The 19142-nt window shown below is 38.1% G+C and overlaps 1 protein-coding gene across 1 annotated transcript in view; it reads left to right on the top strand.

The window, feature by feature from the left end:
• The window catches only part of Ndc80, a 119459-nt gene that overhangs the window by 78694 nt on the left and 21623 nt on the right, over positions 1–19142 (top strand). Inside the window, exons 10-11 of the mRNA XM_067156224.2 lie at positions 11474–11679; positions 17521–17742. Coding sequence (XP_067012325.2) covers positions 11474–11679; positions 17521–17742 — 428 coding nt within the window. The remainder of the gene's footprint in view (positions 1–11473; positions 11680–17520; positions 17743–19142) is intronic.

The raw sequence follows: 19142 nt of genomic DNA, 5'->3' as shown, positions 1-19142 counted from the left end.
GCAACACGCAGAGTGCCACAATGATGTACATTCTTGTATACTCCAGCACGTCCAAGTGGGCCCTGTGAAACTTAGGCTTAACCCAATCGCTGGTAAACCCGTAAATATACATTGTGCGATGACAAGCCGCCCGTGCTAAACCCGTAAATGTACGTTTTCGTGCAGCATTCACTTTGCTAAAATTCGTGCTGCATCTGATCAGTTCAAATGTTGCACCAGAAGTTCTAAAGCACATCGTTACCTGCCATCATCAGAAATGTTTAATGATTATAGTACCAGATTTGTTATTGTCCTGTATAATTATAAGTATAATGTTTGTTTCTGACACGATTAAATAAATAAATCACTTTTCCTTGTAGCTGCCTCTGTGGATCAGTGGTAGTGTCGGCCTCCGGATCCCAAGATAGCGGGTTCAAACCCGGCAGAGGTAGTCGGATTTTTGAAGGGCAGAAAAAGGTCCATTTGACACACCATGTCGTACGATGTCAGCATGTAAAAGATCTCTGGTGACACATTTGGTGTTTACCCGACAAAATTCATTAAAACTTAGCCATAGATGCCCAAGAGTTTCGGTTTACTTGGTCTGCCATCTGGCGGGCCTAGAGTAAAACGGAACGTCGACATTGATGAGCAGACAGCCAGGTGGTGTCAAATTGAAATGTCTGCACACGGTAGCTGAGGCCATACAATTATTATTATTATTATTATTATTATTATTATTATTATTATTATTATTATTATTATTATTATTATTATTATTATTCATACACTTCTCCACAAGGAAATATGGGTAGTAATGGGGCACGGGATGCACCAAGTGCCTTACATAATTAAAGTATTTACACATTATAATACAAACGTTGATGTACAGGTATATACAAAACTGTAGATCACGGGATCTTCATTCTTGCGAGAGGAACGATCGCACAATGTTGCATGTTGACAGGAGGACAGAATGTTGCATAATTCTGTAGATGTTCGGTGGAAGACCCAGTTCTCGCAGACTCTTGTGAAGTGTATGTGGAATGAGGCCGTTGACTGACAGAATCACAGGAACTATTCGTACCAGTTTCATCTTCCAGATCCTCTTTATCTCTTCTGCAAGTTCTTTGTACTTGGAGATTTTTTCACTGTACTTCCTGTCAATATTGGTGTCATTGGGGATAGCGATGTCAATAATGAAAGTCGTCCCAGTTTTCTTGTTTACCAGTATTATGTCTGGCCTGTTATGGTTGACTGTTTTATCTGTCACTACAGCAGTGTCCCAATAAAGCTTAATCGACTCGTTCTCCAGGAATGGTGTTGGATGGTACTTGTAATAAGGGATACGCTCCTGAATTAATTGGTTTTCCTGAGCAAGTGCCTGGTGTATGATTCCCGAGACAAGATTGTGTCGTCTCGTGTATTCTACGGGGGCAAGTATTGGGCAGCCCGCAGTGATATGGTCGATGGTCTCGAGATGAACGGAGCATCGTCTGCATTTGTCGGAGAGTACGCTGGTGTCTTTGATGATGAAACGTAGACATTACAGCACAGTGGTAAAGCCAGAGAGTCTCTACGCTTCAGAGAGCCTGACAATGAATAAAAAGGGTGAGCTTCAAGATCTCGAAAAAAAAAAGGAGAGGTGAATCTTAAGGAAAATTTTAGGACCACAGAAAAAATGTTGATGCGGAGTGGAGGAATGGAAAAAATGATGATCTTTACAAATACACCGAAAAAATCAGTCACCATGCGAAAGCAAAGGCTAAAATTTTATGGGCATCTAGAAAGAATGGATGAGAAACGGCTAACTAAGAAAATGTTCAAGTACATCACTGGACTGAAAGCTTCGAAGTAGGTAGAAGAGGTAAAAAAAGATGCAATAGAAAGTCGACTTCCAATGGATATGGTTCACAACAGAAAAGAATTTAGAAGCCGAGTGGACAGCATCAAAACATTCCAGGAGAAACCACCAAAATGTAGACCCAAACTGGTCATATCTGAGAAAGAAAGGAAGATCAGAAGTGAAAGAATGAAGAGGTTCTGGGAGGAGAAGAAGAAGAAGAGGAGAAAGCCTTAAGTTCAATGCGGTCCATAGGCGGCCAAATTCGGAAACAAGAAGAAGCTGATAATGACTTTCTGGGCATTGAAGGTGGCAGTGTATATGATATTGGATATGTTGTGATAAAAAGTGACTGAAGATGCGGACAATGACATCAGTGAGGAAGACGAAGGTGATAAGTCAACCTCCACCAGTGAAATGGAATTGATTAAATAAGTCGTCATAATTTTCTTGGATTGCTGGTCATTTTACTCCAATACTTCCTTTCTGTTCAGGCAGTTCAGAAGTTGTTGACATGATGATTCTGTGAAAATAATTTCTTTTTGTGTTAGCTCAGTTCTGCACTGGTACAGGTTATTGGGGAGGCTACAGTGATTATTTCAAGAAGGTCTTAATAGTTTACCCAGTGTCTACAAATAGTAGAGTTCATAAGTGGAATGATACGAAATTGAATTAAATATTCAACTCTCCCGATTTCAATAAAAGTAACGTAGGTTTTGCAGAAAGCACAAACAATATTAAACTTGAGAAGAAAATCAAGGAGAATAAACTTATCACTAAGGCAGATAAAGGGAACGCTACTGTCATTATGGAAAAAACTGATTATCTTGAAAAAACAAAAAATTTTCAAGATAACTTTCGGTAATCAGCAAGGACCGAACCCAACTAATTCAGGGGGAGCTTAAACAAAACTGAAAGGGAAAAGTTAAAACTGATTAATATGAACCCAGGCTTACCAACTGCGAAAGCACTGCCGAAGATACATAAGACCGGTGTCCCCATATGCCCTATAATAAATTGGCCAAGCCCCTTATACAAACTTGCTCAATTTATCCAGCAATTTCTCAAAAAACATTTCTTCTGATAAATCCATTAAAAATACCTCGGAACTAATCAAGACACTAGACTAACCTGCAGCCATACCATACATTGCATTCTTTCGATATTATCAACATGTACCCGAGTATAAAAACAAGCAAGCTTTTTTTCTATCATTGAAAATAATCAAATTCCAACATTCATTTAAGCAAACTCGAAATCTCTGATTTTATGTCTGTTTTGAAGTTGTTAATAGGTAATAATTATTTCATTTTTGACAACGTCGGTCATAAGCAAAATGGCTTGGCTATAGGGTCATCGACTTCTGGCATCTTGGCAGAAATATACTTAGATTTTCTTGAACATAATGCTATTGAAAATAATGAAAAGTTTGACAATATTAAGTTCTGAGCCAGATTTTTAGATGATAATTTTGTCATCATCGATGAACATTCTATTGATGCACCGAACACACTTTTAAACCTCAACAACATAGACCCTCATATCAAATTTACATTAAAATCGGAAATCAACAGATCTATCAATTTCTTAGATTTATCAATCACTAGGCTCTCATCCCCATTCTCATATAAAATTTACAGGAAACCCACCCATACAGCAACAATAAAGATTCAGTACATGCCCATTCTCACAAATGTGCTATATACAATAGCTTAGTTGATCGCGCGTTCAAAGTCCCAATGTCAAAAGCAAACCTGAACAAGGAACTCAATATTATACGTTCGATACCTAGATTTGGCTATAATGAAACTTTCATCGAACGCATAATCATTAAGTTCAGACTCCGATCAGCATCAGATTTGATAAAAGATAAACCTAAACCCAAGTTATTTTCGACTTTCACTTTTAATAAAAAGTGGTAGGAATTTTAAGATTAGGTATGCAGAACATCTTAACCCATTTATGCCCAGGTGGGTCGTTTTCAACCCATCAAATTATGCTATCTTTCTTTAAGCTATCACATTCTTGACACTTGTAAGATCGATTAAGTTAACCATTATATATTTCGTCATACGTTTGGGCAGGAATTTGATTCATTGTTGACGTTATTCTTGATCTGGAGTCAATAGAAGAAAGATGGATTGTCAGTCCTCTGCACGCGGGTGAAGAATGTAAGTGGAATTGACAACTATTCTCATTGGCAGGTTATTCATTGCAGTATTTACTATTTAAAACTTCAATAATATACATCCATAATATGATATCCGCATAAGTTGCTTAGAATTTACGGTACTTTCAGTAGAACTTAGTGTGGGTTGCTAACGAACCGCTGGGCAGTTACCTGAGAACTATCACTGACTTCCACATTCGCTCAGTAACGACCATGTATTTAGCTGAAACCTTACGTAATTGGTCTTAGGATCCCTAATTGCTCTGTAATATATTGCAGAGTATAGCAAGTAACTGTTGCAGAAATTCAGGATGAGCTTGAAGCGGCCGATCCTTCAGATATCCCCGACTCAGGTGTTGATATCTTTACTGCGCTGCATGAAGACAGAGGAGAAGAAACAGATGCTGACTCTGGTGATAAAGATTGTTCAGATCCTGACAGACTAAATCGTGCTCAGCTTCAAGTTCCAGCAGAGTTAGTGATGCAGGTACCAATAAACAGTAACTTCAATTCATAACTTCCTCCTGAATTCAGTGATGAACCTGAACCGCTTCCGGAAAATGAACAAGTTGATGGTAGTGACTTACAAATTGTACTAATGGGACATCGAAATCTTATTCTTTCAATTGAGAAATAGTTTATACGATATTCCCACCCTCTTCTTCGTTCAATATTCGTCATCCAGGCAAAAGAAATTTTACGATCCGATCATATCCTATAGATTTTTTGGGTGCATTTCTCGAAGCAGATACAGTTCTTCAAAAATTGAAATGGACCGTTGGTTATGCCTCTTTCCTCAGCATACTTTTTCTGAGTGGATATGTACCCCTACCACGAAGAAGGTCTCAGTTCCACTGTCAGTTATGGAATCTGAAGTTACGTGTTTTGGGTACTAAATATTATTATAATTAAACAGAACAATGACAATTATTGCTTTTTGTGTCATTATAAATCTCGTTTCTAAAGGTACGTAAACTGTAAGTCTGTAGAAATAAATTGTTGCTAAGGTTGATGTTCAGAATATCTTCTCCCTGTTTCCCGAGCAAGTGCTTAGCGGGTCATTAACGACCCATGTGTTTATATGAGTTCTAAACAAGTAAATATGGTTTTGTTCATTTCTACATGAATAATGGGCCATACTAAGTGTTTATATATACAAGTTATCAATATCGCAAGAAAGAATAATTTGGGCATAAATGGGTTAATGCAATCAGGTATAACAGGTTTTCTGCAGCAGGTCAGCACATTCATGACTATAAACACAAGTTTAATGTAATAGATCAGGACTTAACGATATTGGACACGTTGAGTAAAGGCACCTTGCTAGACACCATGGAAGTCTGCTACATACATTTAGACCAATATTTCAAACCCGAATTTGAACTTGAATGACACTTCCGAAAAAATCCAGAATCTTATTTGATGTTCTTATTTCAGTTTTAAATAGTGTTAAACTTCCCAAAAACAGTTTGTTCTTTTAGATTATACGTAACACGTCGCATTATCCTTCCCTACCATGCCCGCCTTACTCCGCCCCATCCATTACCTCTCTTCCCCTCCCTCCTGACCCACCCCTTCCCCTCCATTAACCTTGCTCCATGCTTCTAGCAAGCCCAGCACTCGGTTCCTCTCTAGACTCTGTATTCACAACAGGCTACTCGAGGTGAATCCCCTACTGAAGTTTTTAATTTCTTACTCCGTTTTCTATTGTTTTATTCTAATCTAAAAGCTTTTCCTTTTCACACTTCAGGTCCTGCATTTGATAGAGTTCTGGTTTTATAACGACTTTAATATCCATGTCTGTATCAAGATCCACTGGCTTAATTATATCACGACTTAGTGTTTCACCTTATGAAAACTGATACTGCAAGTCACTACTAATTCCGTGGTTTCCCATTTTCACACCAGGCAAATGCTGGGGCTGTACCTTAATTAAGGCCACGGCTGCTTCCTTCCAATTCCTAGGCTTTTCCTATCCCATCATCGCCATAAGACCTATCTGTGTCGGTGCGACGTAAAGCCCCTAGCAAAAAAAAAGTCACTACTAAGGTTACATATTTTATCTTATTGTCAACGTTCTACAGAGGAACAACATTTTACATCAGCTTTTAGATGACAACATTAAAAACTATTTCTGTGGTTAACAATGCCACACTTAAGACTCAAGTAATCAAGACTCATTCAAATATTTGTTGATATTTTTCTCCTTTGTTATACAACTTGACCAACAAGTTCTTTAACTTCTGAATATTTTAGGAATGATTTCTCTTCAAGCACCATCACATTTTGTATTTTATCTAACCATAGTTATATCATTATTAAGGGTCCATAGTTTGTACTTCAACATGTGTGTATCTTTGTTCATTTGTCCTATTTTGGCTGATGATGGTGTCCAATACTTCGAAACCGGTACCAAATAAATGATGTGATAATGAATTAGCAAAAATGTGGATCGGTTGCACTCTTCTTTTTTGTATGTTAATGTTTACATTACATTTTCAATCTAGGAACTAGTTTCGACCTTGGCTGGCCATCATCAGCCTTAATGCAAAACTGTACAACTTTTTTTACAGTTTGTTTTACGTTGCACTGACACAGATAGGTCTTATGGCGACAATGGGGCAGGAAAGGGCTGAGTGGAAAGGAATCGGTCGTGGCCTTAATTAAGGCACGGCCCCAGCATTTGCCGGGTGTAAAAATGGGATACTGGCCGCGCTTATGCGACTGCAGCTATCGAGTTCAGTTATTCAATGACTGAAACAAATGCACACACACACACACACACGCACAAATGATGTTAAAAAGTGTTAGAAACATCTGGTATGAACTATGTGCATAACACGTAAAATATGATTAACTTAAAATCAGGCTCTAAAATACTTAGATGCGTTACAACATGTTAAAATTTTCCATTAGTGCTTGTTGTTAAAATAACTTGAAAATGCTGAAAAGTTCCCCTGTTGGAAATTGTCAATGGTAGAATCAAGTATGGCACACGGAGATATGATGAAATAACTGGCACATTTTTAGATTGCAGCTGGTAGAGATTCTCAATTCATGTGGTGTCCACGAAGTTAACCTTCCGTTGCGACGTGGTGCGTGGCCTACTGTTGTGTAGAGATACAGTGAAAGATATAGGCTATCTGCCGTTTCTAAAGATACAATGAGAGTATTAAAAGGTACGAAAAAGATGAGAGAACAGATATGAAAACTTTTTCCACTGGGGCTTATTAAATTAAAAAGCAGTGTGTTAAAGGTGTTTAAAACACCTGACAACATATATAAAAAGATTTGCAGTGGGGCCCCGTAAAAGTATCAGCGCGGGTGCGAGTTCCAGCATACGTGCTACCGTAAAAAGATGCGGATGCTTGTCCACTTCCTGGATTTTGTCTTCATTAGTAAACAATTTCACAAATTTTTCAGTATATATATAACGGGGCTACCACAAGATAAATATTCACCTCGCTAGTCAACTTAACACGATTATGTTCCTGATCCTTACATAGTCTATCACGCGACAAATATTTGCTACCATTCATTGTGTCACTCAACACACAATAAATTTCTGACTTCTGAATGGAATGCAAAATACAACCATAAACAGGCTTACTAGATTATTCAGCAATATCAATGAAAACCAGAGAACAAAACTGAACTTTCCTGAGGCTAATGGCTTCCTTCCCACAAAGGTAAAATTTACTCGCAAAGGTTCTGGAATTCAAGGCCATTTCCCTATATTCGCGTAACTTTCCTCAACCTGGCTCCAGTGGCAAGTGTTGGAAATCACATTCCTTTCACAAGAGATGACAAAAAAACAATTTCAGGGTTGGGAAAAATGTAATCCTACTGGGGGTAATAGTGAAAATTTGTGACATGATTACTGAGGTAATTTAAAATAGATTTAATATGACATGAATCGGGACTTCGTATTACAATGTGCTAAGCGAGAAATCGTCTTAATGAGGAATGCAGTGCAGGGTTTCACTGCGTTTTCTCGTCTGGTTAAATTTTGGAAAGGCTATTCCCGAGTAATTTATGGCGAAAAAGTTATCATTACTCTACTGGTGCTTGAAATATATTTTCATGAAACATTTGAGGGGCCGATGACCTTGATGTTAGGCTCCTTTGATCAACAAGGATCATGAAACATTTGAGGTTAGGTTAGGTGACTAGAAAACTGTAACATTTGCCACAGAAGCCACAGGAGTATTACTACTCCAATTTTTCAGAATGAAATTGAATATAGGCGTTCACGTCTCTTAATTAGAGAAATAACTGAACAGTAAGACGTAGTATAGAAATCTGTGAAAATGCAAGTTTTGAACTGATTGCTGTTACATACCAATTTGAATGTGAATGTCCTTATGTTCCTCATAAATTGTGTGCTCTTGGTATCTACTCCTGATCCCTCTCAGCAGTCAATCTGGTGTTGGTGTCCGTACCAAGTGCATGTAATTTATGAGGAACATGGGGACATTTACTTTCAAATCCAATTAAACAATAGATCACTACAGCTGATGAAAAGAAATACCTATATAAATTATGAATGTTCCCCTTCAAGCTACATATAAATCATTACCCATATTACTATTGAACAAACATAATTTGTAAATTAACTGGCTCGTCTATACAGATGGGGAATGCCAACTCCCAGATCAACTCAGGAACATTTGGTTGTGGTAGGAGCGACGACGTAGTTAGCCATCAACCACAGCAGTTTTGATGTGTCGTTTGATTTCAAGTTTGCATGTGTTGTTCGGACTTCATCAATGTTTTGGATTGTAAATTGAGACATACCAGATTCTTTACTTCATTGTTGGCTGTATGCGAGCACATGTTTTTACCATTTGGATCGTGGTTGAAGATGACCCAGTGTATATGGAGTCAAAACTAGTCCCAGTTATATAGGACACTATACATGCTAATGGTATTGAATAGGTGGACCCTTCACTACCCTTTGATAGTGATCAATTGTCAATACGGACCATAATGAAATTCATAATTTATAACACTTCAAGTGAATCACACACGAATAAATAAAACTCTCACTTTGTAAAACTAAACTAACAAGCCTCTGTAGGTGTGTTAGTACACTTCGGCCACCTGATTGACCGGGCGAGTTGGCCGTGCGGTTAGGAGTGCGCAGCTATGAGCTCGCATCCAGGTGATAGTGGGTTCAAATCCCACTGTCGGCAGCCCTGAAGATGGTTTTCCATGGTTTCCCATTTTTACACCAGACAAATGTTTGGGCTGTACCTTAATTAAGGCCACGGCCACTTCCTTCCAACTCCTAGGCCTTTCCTATCCCATCGTCGCCATAAGACCTATCTGTGTCGGTGCAACATATAGCAAAATAGCAAAAAAAAAAAACAAAAAACAACCTGATTGAAGTGCAAATTTGTACCTAGGACAGTGGTAACACCTCCCGCTCTCATCACAAACCCATCCAGATTAGAAGCAATGTCTCCTCACTCTCTAGGAATGTGGATTTCCAAAGAGGATGAATAATTGTTATAGAATGTTACTTTATTTCCCATTTTTTTTGTTTTTGGTTTGAGCACTGAACCTTTTGATGTTAAAGTATCAGTTTATTCAGTATTCAGTACTTTTTGAAAGCTTGGACAAGCGCACAACAAAGAAAAATTACTTAAATAGAAGAAATGAATGTAAATAAATTGTTGATAATAAAATAAGGGAAAATTGAAAAATAAATGAAAAATTGAAAATGGCATGAAATTACTAAAAAGTCACTTGATAAATACACATTTTTGTAGTCAGGGGACCATGATTAGGATTTTTATATAGGTCCTTACAGTAAGTTCTTGTCCCTACACTTCCTTGAATAGATTTGGACGAAACACTCGTCATGATCACATGTCTTGTGTAAGTTCTCAGTTTTGTTTTAACATGCCACGACCCTACTACGCTGGCGTAGCAGGGGGAGAGGTGATACTCCCACGTGGCGCATCCCAGGTGGGGGATAGGGGGGTCCTAACCAGCTTGCCAGCGGACTTGAGGGAAATGAAATACCTCAAATACCTCTCGCGGACCAAACACACAACCCCCTGTTGGTGGGGGACGCGGATGAAGAGTACACCCACGGTATCCCCTGCCTGTCGTAAGAGGCGACTAAAAGGGGCGACCAAGGAATGATTGTCTTGGAACCATGAAACTACTTGTGATTAGTATCACCATAGGAGAACTTCATGGGTCGCTTTTACTTGCGCGTAGTACCACTATATTAGATAGGTTTGTGATTAGTAGCACACATGAGCACCATGCGGTCGGCTTTTGCAGTACCTGTGATTAGTACCACCATATGAGCAGGACCATGGAATGATAGTTACCATGGTTCTGCCTTGCCTATGATTAGTACCCACTATATGAGGAACACCATGGGATAGTGGAAGGTCCCTGTGGTTAGTACTCTTATGTGATGAACACCATAGGTTTGCGTTGCATGTAAATGGCGCCGCAAAGTGAGAAAAACATAGGTCTGTATTATATGTCGAATTTCATAACCTCTGAGTAGTACAATAATGTGTGGAATACCGCAAGTCTCTGCTACTTTTGATTATTACCGCAACATGACAAATACCATGGTTCTATTTTCCTAGCGATCAGTACCGTTATGAGGGGCCGATAACTTGGATTTTGGACCCCCTTTAGACTGCAAGCATCATCGATTCAGTGTTATGCTATAGCAGCAGTCCCTTGGTCAGTAATACTATTCTTTTACGTCAGTTTGTGTGAATGTAAAGCATTGCGGGTCGCATCCACTGATTGTTTTAAATTCTTGTCCATCCATTCATTCTTCGTTCTCACGCTTTAAATTCTGGTCAGTGGAGAATTTTAGGCTTTTAATTTGTCATTCCATTTCGTACTGTTAAGGGCCTATGACCTCGATGTTAGGCCCCTTTAAACAACAATCATCATTATCATCATCTTTTAACATGCAAATCTTTACTTGTCTTGCAATGAATATCGAGAATACACATTTGCTTCATAAATTTTATCTATAATTCATGTCTTGCCTTAACTTTTATTGATTTTGACTGTTGGTGGTCCCTAAACAAGACTGAAACTAGTTTCATCAATTAAATGTAACTTTTTTTAAGGTTACAATGAACAGTATTGAATAGGTGGAAACCTTTGGCTTTTGTTTTACATTATATTGCTCTTCAGTGCGGAATAATATGAAATTTATCATTTATGATCCTTGTGAGATGTCATAATAATGAACCATCTGGAGCAATTAATCTTAAACTCATAGATCTATTTATTTAGAAATTGTTTTTTGAGGATTACAAAAAATTCTTATTTGAAATGTTAAAAAACTAAAACAATTCTCAGAAACTTATACCTCAGGATAAAAAGTCACCTGTGCAACCAGCAGTGGTAATTGTGGATTCTTTCTAACTTTTTGTAAATACACTATTTCTATTGCTATCCTTAAATGTGTCCCCTTTCTCTGTTCGTAGGCATAAAAGTGCAAGAAATGAAGGATCAAGTCACCACTGTACAGAGAATGTTAGAAAGCCAGTCTCTCTCTGTGGCTGAGAGGGATGAGCTGTTGGCAGAGATTTCGAAAATACGTGACATCTGCAAAAATCATGAGAAACAGAAGGAAGATCTTCAAAATAGCATCTATAACGAAACTCTAGAAATATCTCGCTCGAGACGTAATGTGAGTTCTTTCTGACTATCTGAACAATTATGGTATTTTTAATACAAAGGCTATTTTTTAATTAAGAACCATTTTTTATAAAAACAACCAAACATTTTATTTTCAAATCACATTTGTTTTTAGGTGTTACATCATCATCGTTGACCAACTCCAGTTTCCCTGATGTGGTATACGAGCCCCTTCCATTTTGTTCGATCCATGAACCATTCTTCATTCAGTCCGCTCCCAATCCTGACCTCTCCTCTCTACATCCTTCTTCACTAAGTCTGTCCATTTTCCTCTAGGTCTGCCCACCGGTCTCTTTCCCATGATTTCTCTTTCATACTCCTTTCATGCAGACCTCTTGGCACTCGTTCTTTTCACATGACCAAACCACTTCAGTCTTGCCTCTTCGATCTTCTGAAGTAAGGAGTCTTCTAGTCCTACGTCTTCTCCGACTTTTTCATTCGTGATTTTATCCCTCCTGGTCTTCTGGATCATTGTGCATAAGAATTTCATTTCTGCTGCTTGGTGTTTCGAGTTGTCCTTTCTTGTTAATGTAGCGGTTTCCAGGCTGTATTTGAGAGTAGGGGTGTAGTATGATTTATACAGTGTCATCTTGGTTTTGAGTGGTACTTGTTTATCCCATAGTAGCTGTCTTACTTGGAGGTAAAAATGTATTGCTTTGCTGATTCGACTGTTTACTTCATATTTAGCTAAGTTATCCTTGGACATTATACTACCCAAGTACTTAAATTCTGTGACAGTGTCCAGTTTAGTGCCATTTAGCATGATTTCTGGCTGATTGTCACCCTTCTGTACCTTCTTTATTTTTCTAAATAGTTTCTTTGTTTATGGAAGCACTTGTCAGAGCAAAAGTAAATTTTCTAATCCCTCTTCAAAGAAATCTCCTGGCTGCTCTGACAGCAAAGACTTCACGGCTGTTTCCACTTCTTCGTTGTCGTTGATGCGCTGCCCGCCAAGATGACGTTTCAGCTGCCAAAAAAAAAAAAAAAAAAGAAAAAATGGAAATAGCTCGGAGCAAGGTCAGGGCTATACGGTGGGTGATTCAAAACTTCCCACCTGAAGAAATCGATCAGTTCCAGAGTCTGGACAGCAGTGTGAGGTCTTGCGTTGTTGTGAAGGAACAGAATTCCCTTTGTCAGCATTCTGCGCCTTTTATTTTCTGAACTGTACATTGGAGTTTGGTCAAAGTTGTGCAATAGGCTTCTGTGTTCATAGTCATTCCTCATGGCATAAAGTCCACCAGCAAAACACCATGCCTGTCCCAGAACACATCTGCCATAATCTTGAGCTGTGACAGCGTTTTTGGGGGGTTTGACCTTGACAGGAGAGGTTGAGTGTCGCCACTCCATTGACTTGCTTGGATTCAGGAGTGAAATGGGATACCCAGGTTTCATCTCCTGTGACGATTCGACTCAACATGTCATCACCTTCTTGGTCTTAACGAGCCAAAAAGTGAGGGAACTGGCCAATCTTTCGTTCATGGTCTTCCGCGAGGAGTCTAGGCACCCATCGAGAGCACAATTTCCTGAAGTTTAGGTTTTCAGACACAATCTTATACAGTACAGACCTAAATACTGGAGGAAAATCCATTGTGAGAGTGGTTATTGTGAATCTTCTGTCCTCATGAATTTTCATGTCAATTGCAGTCTCAAATCTTCTGTGATTACAGATGGTTGACCTAAGCGTTCTTCATCATGAACATTTTCATGGCCACTTTTGAACTCTCTTACCCATTTTTGCACTTTATCTGCACTCATTGCATTATCACCATACACTTCACAAAGCTGATGATGAATGTTTGCAACCGACATGTTTCTTGCACTCAAAAAAAAAAAAAAAAAACTGTATTACAGACAGTATCTCACACGAAGCGGATGATTCAGTAATCTTGAACATTTTTAGGATTCACAGTTCAGTGTACAGGTTAGCTACACAGCTGCAACTGACGCCTGCTTGTTCACAAAGGATGGTGGGAGGTAGCGCGCATGCTAACTACGGGATTATAGGAAAAGGTCCTTGCTTAAAAAACATACTTCGTAACTACTCCTTTTCATAAAAGATAATGGGAATGGATGGGGTAGTGTAGAAATACAGTTAACTTCCATTTATTCACGTGTTTTCTAAAAAGAAATCAACATAAAACATGAAAGTAATAAATGTACAGGGTGCGGGAAAACTTTGCTTCATAAGAAGTAGTGTCAGAGGGTACAAATATAACTCGTGAACTAGGAACCATCAGTCTGAAGTGATTAGTTTTGGCGCTACATGCACTTAAAGATGTAGGATTAGCTCTTTCCACCTGTGATCAAACATTGCTGTGATGTGGTTTCTCCGCACTGCGGCAAAATGGGCTGGCGCACCATGCTGTTGGAACAACATGTATCGTTCGCCAATGGCAAATTTAAAAGTAATGTATTGTAATGATATGTTTTATAGACTATACATATCTTTCTCTGTTTTTTAAAATTTTTCTGACTTCATTAAGTGGCTGAGGATGTCCCAGAAGAAGGAATAAAACCTGTCTTACTTGACATAGTTGTATTTTTATAAGTGAATACAGTTGAAACTGATGACGTCCCTTTCTAGTGTGTTTCCCTCCCTATTACGTCATTATTCCGAAGTCCCAGTTCATGTCATATTAAATACCAGCTGATGTACCCGTGCTTCGCTACGGAATCCTACAGTACATTTATACGGAATTCTAGTGTACACGTTGTGAGCAAGATTGTATTAAATTGCATAGCTCTCAACATTACCTCAGAAACGCGACGGGGAAGTCACCAAACATCTTTTCTCATATGAAGACTGAGTTAGGGAATTTTCACTGTAATGGTAGACCCGCTTGCATACCATCAGTCACAATCAGGTTGGGGAGTTATCATTTAAAGGTAGACACTCACTGTCCACCTGCCTTTTTACATCCTCAGAAAGACTGTTAGTGGTTTTCCCGACCGAAATGAACATACATTACAATGACGTTGGTAGGAATGGCGCGATTAAAAGCAATGCTTTCATATGAAATACTCGATCAAATGAAATACCACATATTTTCTCATTTTAATGAACAGGACTACACTGCCGATCTAACAGTCCAAAATTCCAAAGCTGGCATGACCAAGCCGCAGATAGCCGTGATTCGTGAAGACTCTTCGTATTTTTTCAGCGAGGAAAGGGTCGAATAGTGGAGTCTCCCAGGCAGAAACTATGCCCTTTTACTAATCTGCTTCCTGGGAGTACCCGATGAGTCGGAAATTATCAGTTCACTACACTGGCGGCGGAAAAATCTGACTTGGAGACAAATTTTTCCTCCAAGCCAGAGGAGAAACCCCCTCTTCACTGATAATTTGGAATAAAATTAATGTAATTTTAATAAAAGTGAAGAGAAAGAAGCTTTTCTTAAGAAACCGCTATTTTCAGGGTTGAATTTTGAGTTATTTAGTGAATTGTGGTGCTATAATTTGGAATAGGCCTAAATTGTTATTCAAGACCAGGCCATACTACTACTACTACTACTAAGTCAGCCTCTGCCTTAAGTATGCACACTGCTCATTCAAAACAGCGCGTCAGAGTAGGGATCGAATAACTGTAATACCATGAAGAACCAGTGTGTTACGTACAATCTGTATAAGAAAATGTATGAACCAGACGAATGGCATGCTAAAGAAGAAAGTTTTCTAACTCCCCAGCTATTTCCTGCAAATATTCAGTCAGGCTATTATACTCAGTACACAGCAGTAATCCCATCTATCGGAGTTAAGAGCCAGCATAAGAGACAAATACCATCACAACAAACAATGGTCAATGTAATGTTATTGTTGATCAGTGTTATGCGCTTTCGATAAAGTAGGCCTTCACATTTAGTTTTCTTCCGACTCTGAAATACCAGTCATCATAGTCGGCACGGTAAAACTGAATAAAACATAAATATCGGAAATTGTATTCTCTGCAACTTTTGTTATGTAGTACTTTTCGATAAGACCAAAAACATAGGTAATTGAAAATTAAAATTTAGGCACCTTTCCCTAAACTACAATTTCATCCAGGATGAATAAAATTGTTTATAGCCTAGACTGTAGTTTCTTATTCCGCGACTCTATATACCAATTTTCATTAAATTCTGTTAACACATTTTCTCGTGGCGCGGCATCGATATGGACTTAGCAACAAAAATACAAATCCATGAATATCTGTGTTATCATAGCCGGTACGGTAAAAATGTAGGACATAAATGTTCAGAAATTTAATTCTTTATAACTTTGGTTATGTAGTATTTATCGATACGACCACTAATAATATAAATATTTGAGAATTAAGTTTTAGGTTTTCCCCTAAACTACCATTTCATTCAGCGTGAATAAAACGATTTATAGAATAGATTGTGGTGGCTCGTTCTCCGACTTTGTATACCAGTTTTCAATGAGATAGGATAGGTAATGGCATATATATTTAAGAATTAAATCTTAGGCCTTCCCCTAAACTACCATTTCTATCAGCATGAATAAAATTATTTATAGCTTAGATTGTAGCGACATATTGCCAGACTTAGAATACCGATTTTCATTAAATTCTCTTTAGCCGTTTTCTAGTGATGTGTGTACATATAGACAGACAGACAGAAATTACGGAAATGTAAAAAATGCATTTCCTTGTTACTGTGGACATGACTGATACAGAAATACCATTCTTTTCAAATTCTGAGCAATGTACAGACAAAACTCTTATTTTATATATATAGATATGTTAAGAAACCTGGATGGCACATTCACATCACTCTTTAGTATGTTCGTAATTCTCATCATAAGAAATTTAAATTAGCATTCCTGGCTACGGTACGCACGCAATGCGCCGGTGACGACTGGCCTGGGTGAGGATTTGGTAGAGAACTTAGTTTCACGGCCCTAGCGGGTCGGTGTACAGCTGCAGGGAGCGTTAGTCTCAAGCCAGTGTTTGATGTGGGGATGTGTTTGGATCACGCTACAGTAGCTCGTGTCACATGTTGGTGTTTAATTTTATGTTAAGTGAATTTTATAACAACCTACATAAATTAGGCCTACTATACTTACGCATAGTGGTTTGCAGGACATTCAGTTATGGAGGAGAAGAAGACAGTTTAGAAATGATAAAAAATTAAAGTTTATTGAGAAAGCGGGTGCTAATCCACACATGAAACGTGTGCAAATCGCCCAGATGTTGGGCATTTCTATGATAACTTCAAACATATTGTAAGTGTCATGTATAGTTTGCGTCTCTAAGAACATTTTTCCTTGATGTTTTACTATGTTGGTGTTCTTAAAATGTATTATTTCTTTATTCATTTCATTAATTATAATTGTAAACATTTGCTTCTTTGTTTTCATAGTAATTGTTACATTCTTACTTAACCTCAAATTTAGCGGTGTATTTGTTTTTCATTGTTTAGCACGTTCCCTCTTTGACGTTTTTTTGGTCCCCACAAAAATGTCTTAACCACTTTTGGTTGAACATGGTTTTAGTATTGAAAAATGGAGGTCTTCTCTCAAAATATCTGTGCACTACAATTAATCACCGTCAGCACTGAAATTATGTCCGCCTTCCAATACAATTTGAAACATTTTACACTATAATTGAATAATAAACTGAGTCATCTGAAGGCATTTTTATCCACCTGTACATGTTTCAGTCCTCAATGAACCATCCTCAGCTGGCTAAGTAAGCTTGACAAAAGACAACTTAAATGTTACTGGAAAAGTAAGAAACATGAATACATACAATGGTGTGTATTCAAGATGATAGATTATCTTAAATATTCCAAGTTATTCTTTCAGTGGTACTAATATCTTGTTTTCTGTATTGCAGATCAACAAAGCCATACGCCAATACAACACCAACCTGCTTCTTCATTCAGATGAGCTGCCCGTCAAAGATTTAGAAATAAATATAGATAATGTGCCTGAAGAGGAATGGGCACAGTATGTTGTTACTATCAGTAAACGGCTGGAAGATTATGGTAATAATATTCGTGCGAAGCTTGTTAAACAAGAAGAAAAGGATTCTGAAGCGGAAGCTGAGAATCAACGGGTAAGGGTTGTTGTTTATTATTATTATTATTATTATTATTATTATTATTATTATTATTATTATTATTATTACTCATTTTAACAACAAATATCTGTAGAACAAAATCATGCAGAAAAGAAGGGAAGAAAGAAAGAGAGGGAGAGAGATTGGCATCGTATTGGTTTCTCACATTTGATACTCTGATCAATGTGTTCAACAATTGCTACCTTGGTTTGTTGAATGTACGCCATCCTACTCAACGTAACTCTTGTAAAACCTTCAATTATTAAGGTTAATATATTTTAATTATCCTTTCTTCCTGTTTTATGACCAGCATATGATCACTTTAGTCAGTCCATCGTTCAGGTCTCTTTGAAGGGATTGTTCAGGCTTTGCGGTCCTCCCAGTACTTCTTCAGAAACTCCGATCTTTGTGCCGTAATATGAGAGTTGTTGGTTTATTTCGCGTAAGGGTAACGTGGAGGTTTGTATTCTTATTTGTGTTGTCTTCTGTTGTAAGGCCTATTTCCTTCAGGTCCTCTCTTACTTCTTTGATCCATTTACATTCTGTTATGGTATATTATGAGACGAGATTGTGTTGTACTAGTTGTTTCAGAAGTCTCTCGAATCCTGCATCCTCATGTTATGTCCAAAGAATCCCAGTCTCCTCTCACGCATAGTGTCTGTAATGGGTTCTAGCTCTTTGTACAAGACTTCGTTAGGCATTATCTGCTACTGTCCATATTTCTGGTATTTTTTGTTGATGCAGGTCCTTCCAATCCTCCTCAATTTTCTGAAGTCTGTCAGTCTTTGATTGTTTATCCAGGTGAAAAGGTGTTTCTGCTGCATATGTAGCTTCCAGTTTTATAACCGTGTTCTAGTGTGTTGTAGTGTTAAAGAATCCTTTGGGGAAGGGGAAATATTTGATAATTATGCATATCGGCAACGAGGAAATGAATGGAGATGTATTCGAAGAATGGTGTATGAATGTTCTTGCTCATCTTGAAGCCAATGCGGTAATTGTTATGGACAATGTGTCTTGCCGTTTGGTTAGAATTGAGAAACTGCCCAATCATTCGTGGAGAAATGGAGATATAATTAAGTTTTTTGACGGGAAGGGAATCCCTTACGAACCGAACAGTGTCAAATTGGAAGTTCTTGATGTTATTCCACAGCATATTAATGACTCGTGTGGCACGTATTGAGTAGATGATACCACATTGCAATCGGGAAGGCAAGTTTTAAGGTTACCTCCGTACCATTGTTGTTTTAAGTCCAATTGAAAGTGTGGGGAGTCAAATTAAGGTCCATGTGGCTCAGAACAACAAAACTTTAACCCTTGTGGTAGTAAGAAAACTGCTGGTGAAAGGGATTGAACTAGTGACCCCTCACCCGTGGGAGTTTTTTTTACCTGTTCCCCTA

Source organism: Anabrus simplex, chromosome 12, assembly GCF_040414725.1.
Source record: "Anabrus simplex isolate iqAnaSimp1 chromosome 12, ASM4041472v1, whole genome shotgun sequence".
Taxonomy (NCBI): Eukaryota; Metazoa; Arthropoda; class Insecta; order Orthoptera; family Tettigoniidae; genus Anabrus; species Anabrus simplex.
This window is presented reverse-complemented; position numbering and strand designations above follow the sequence as displayed.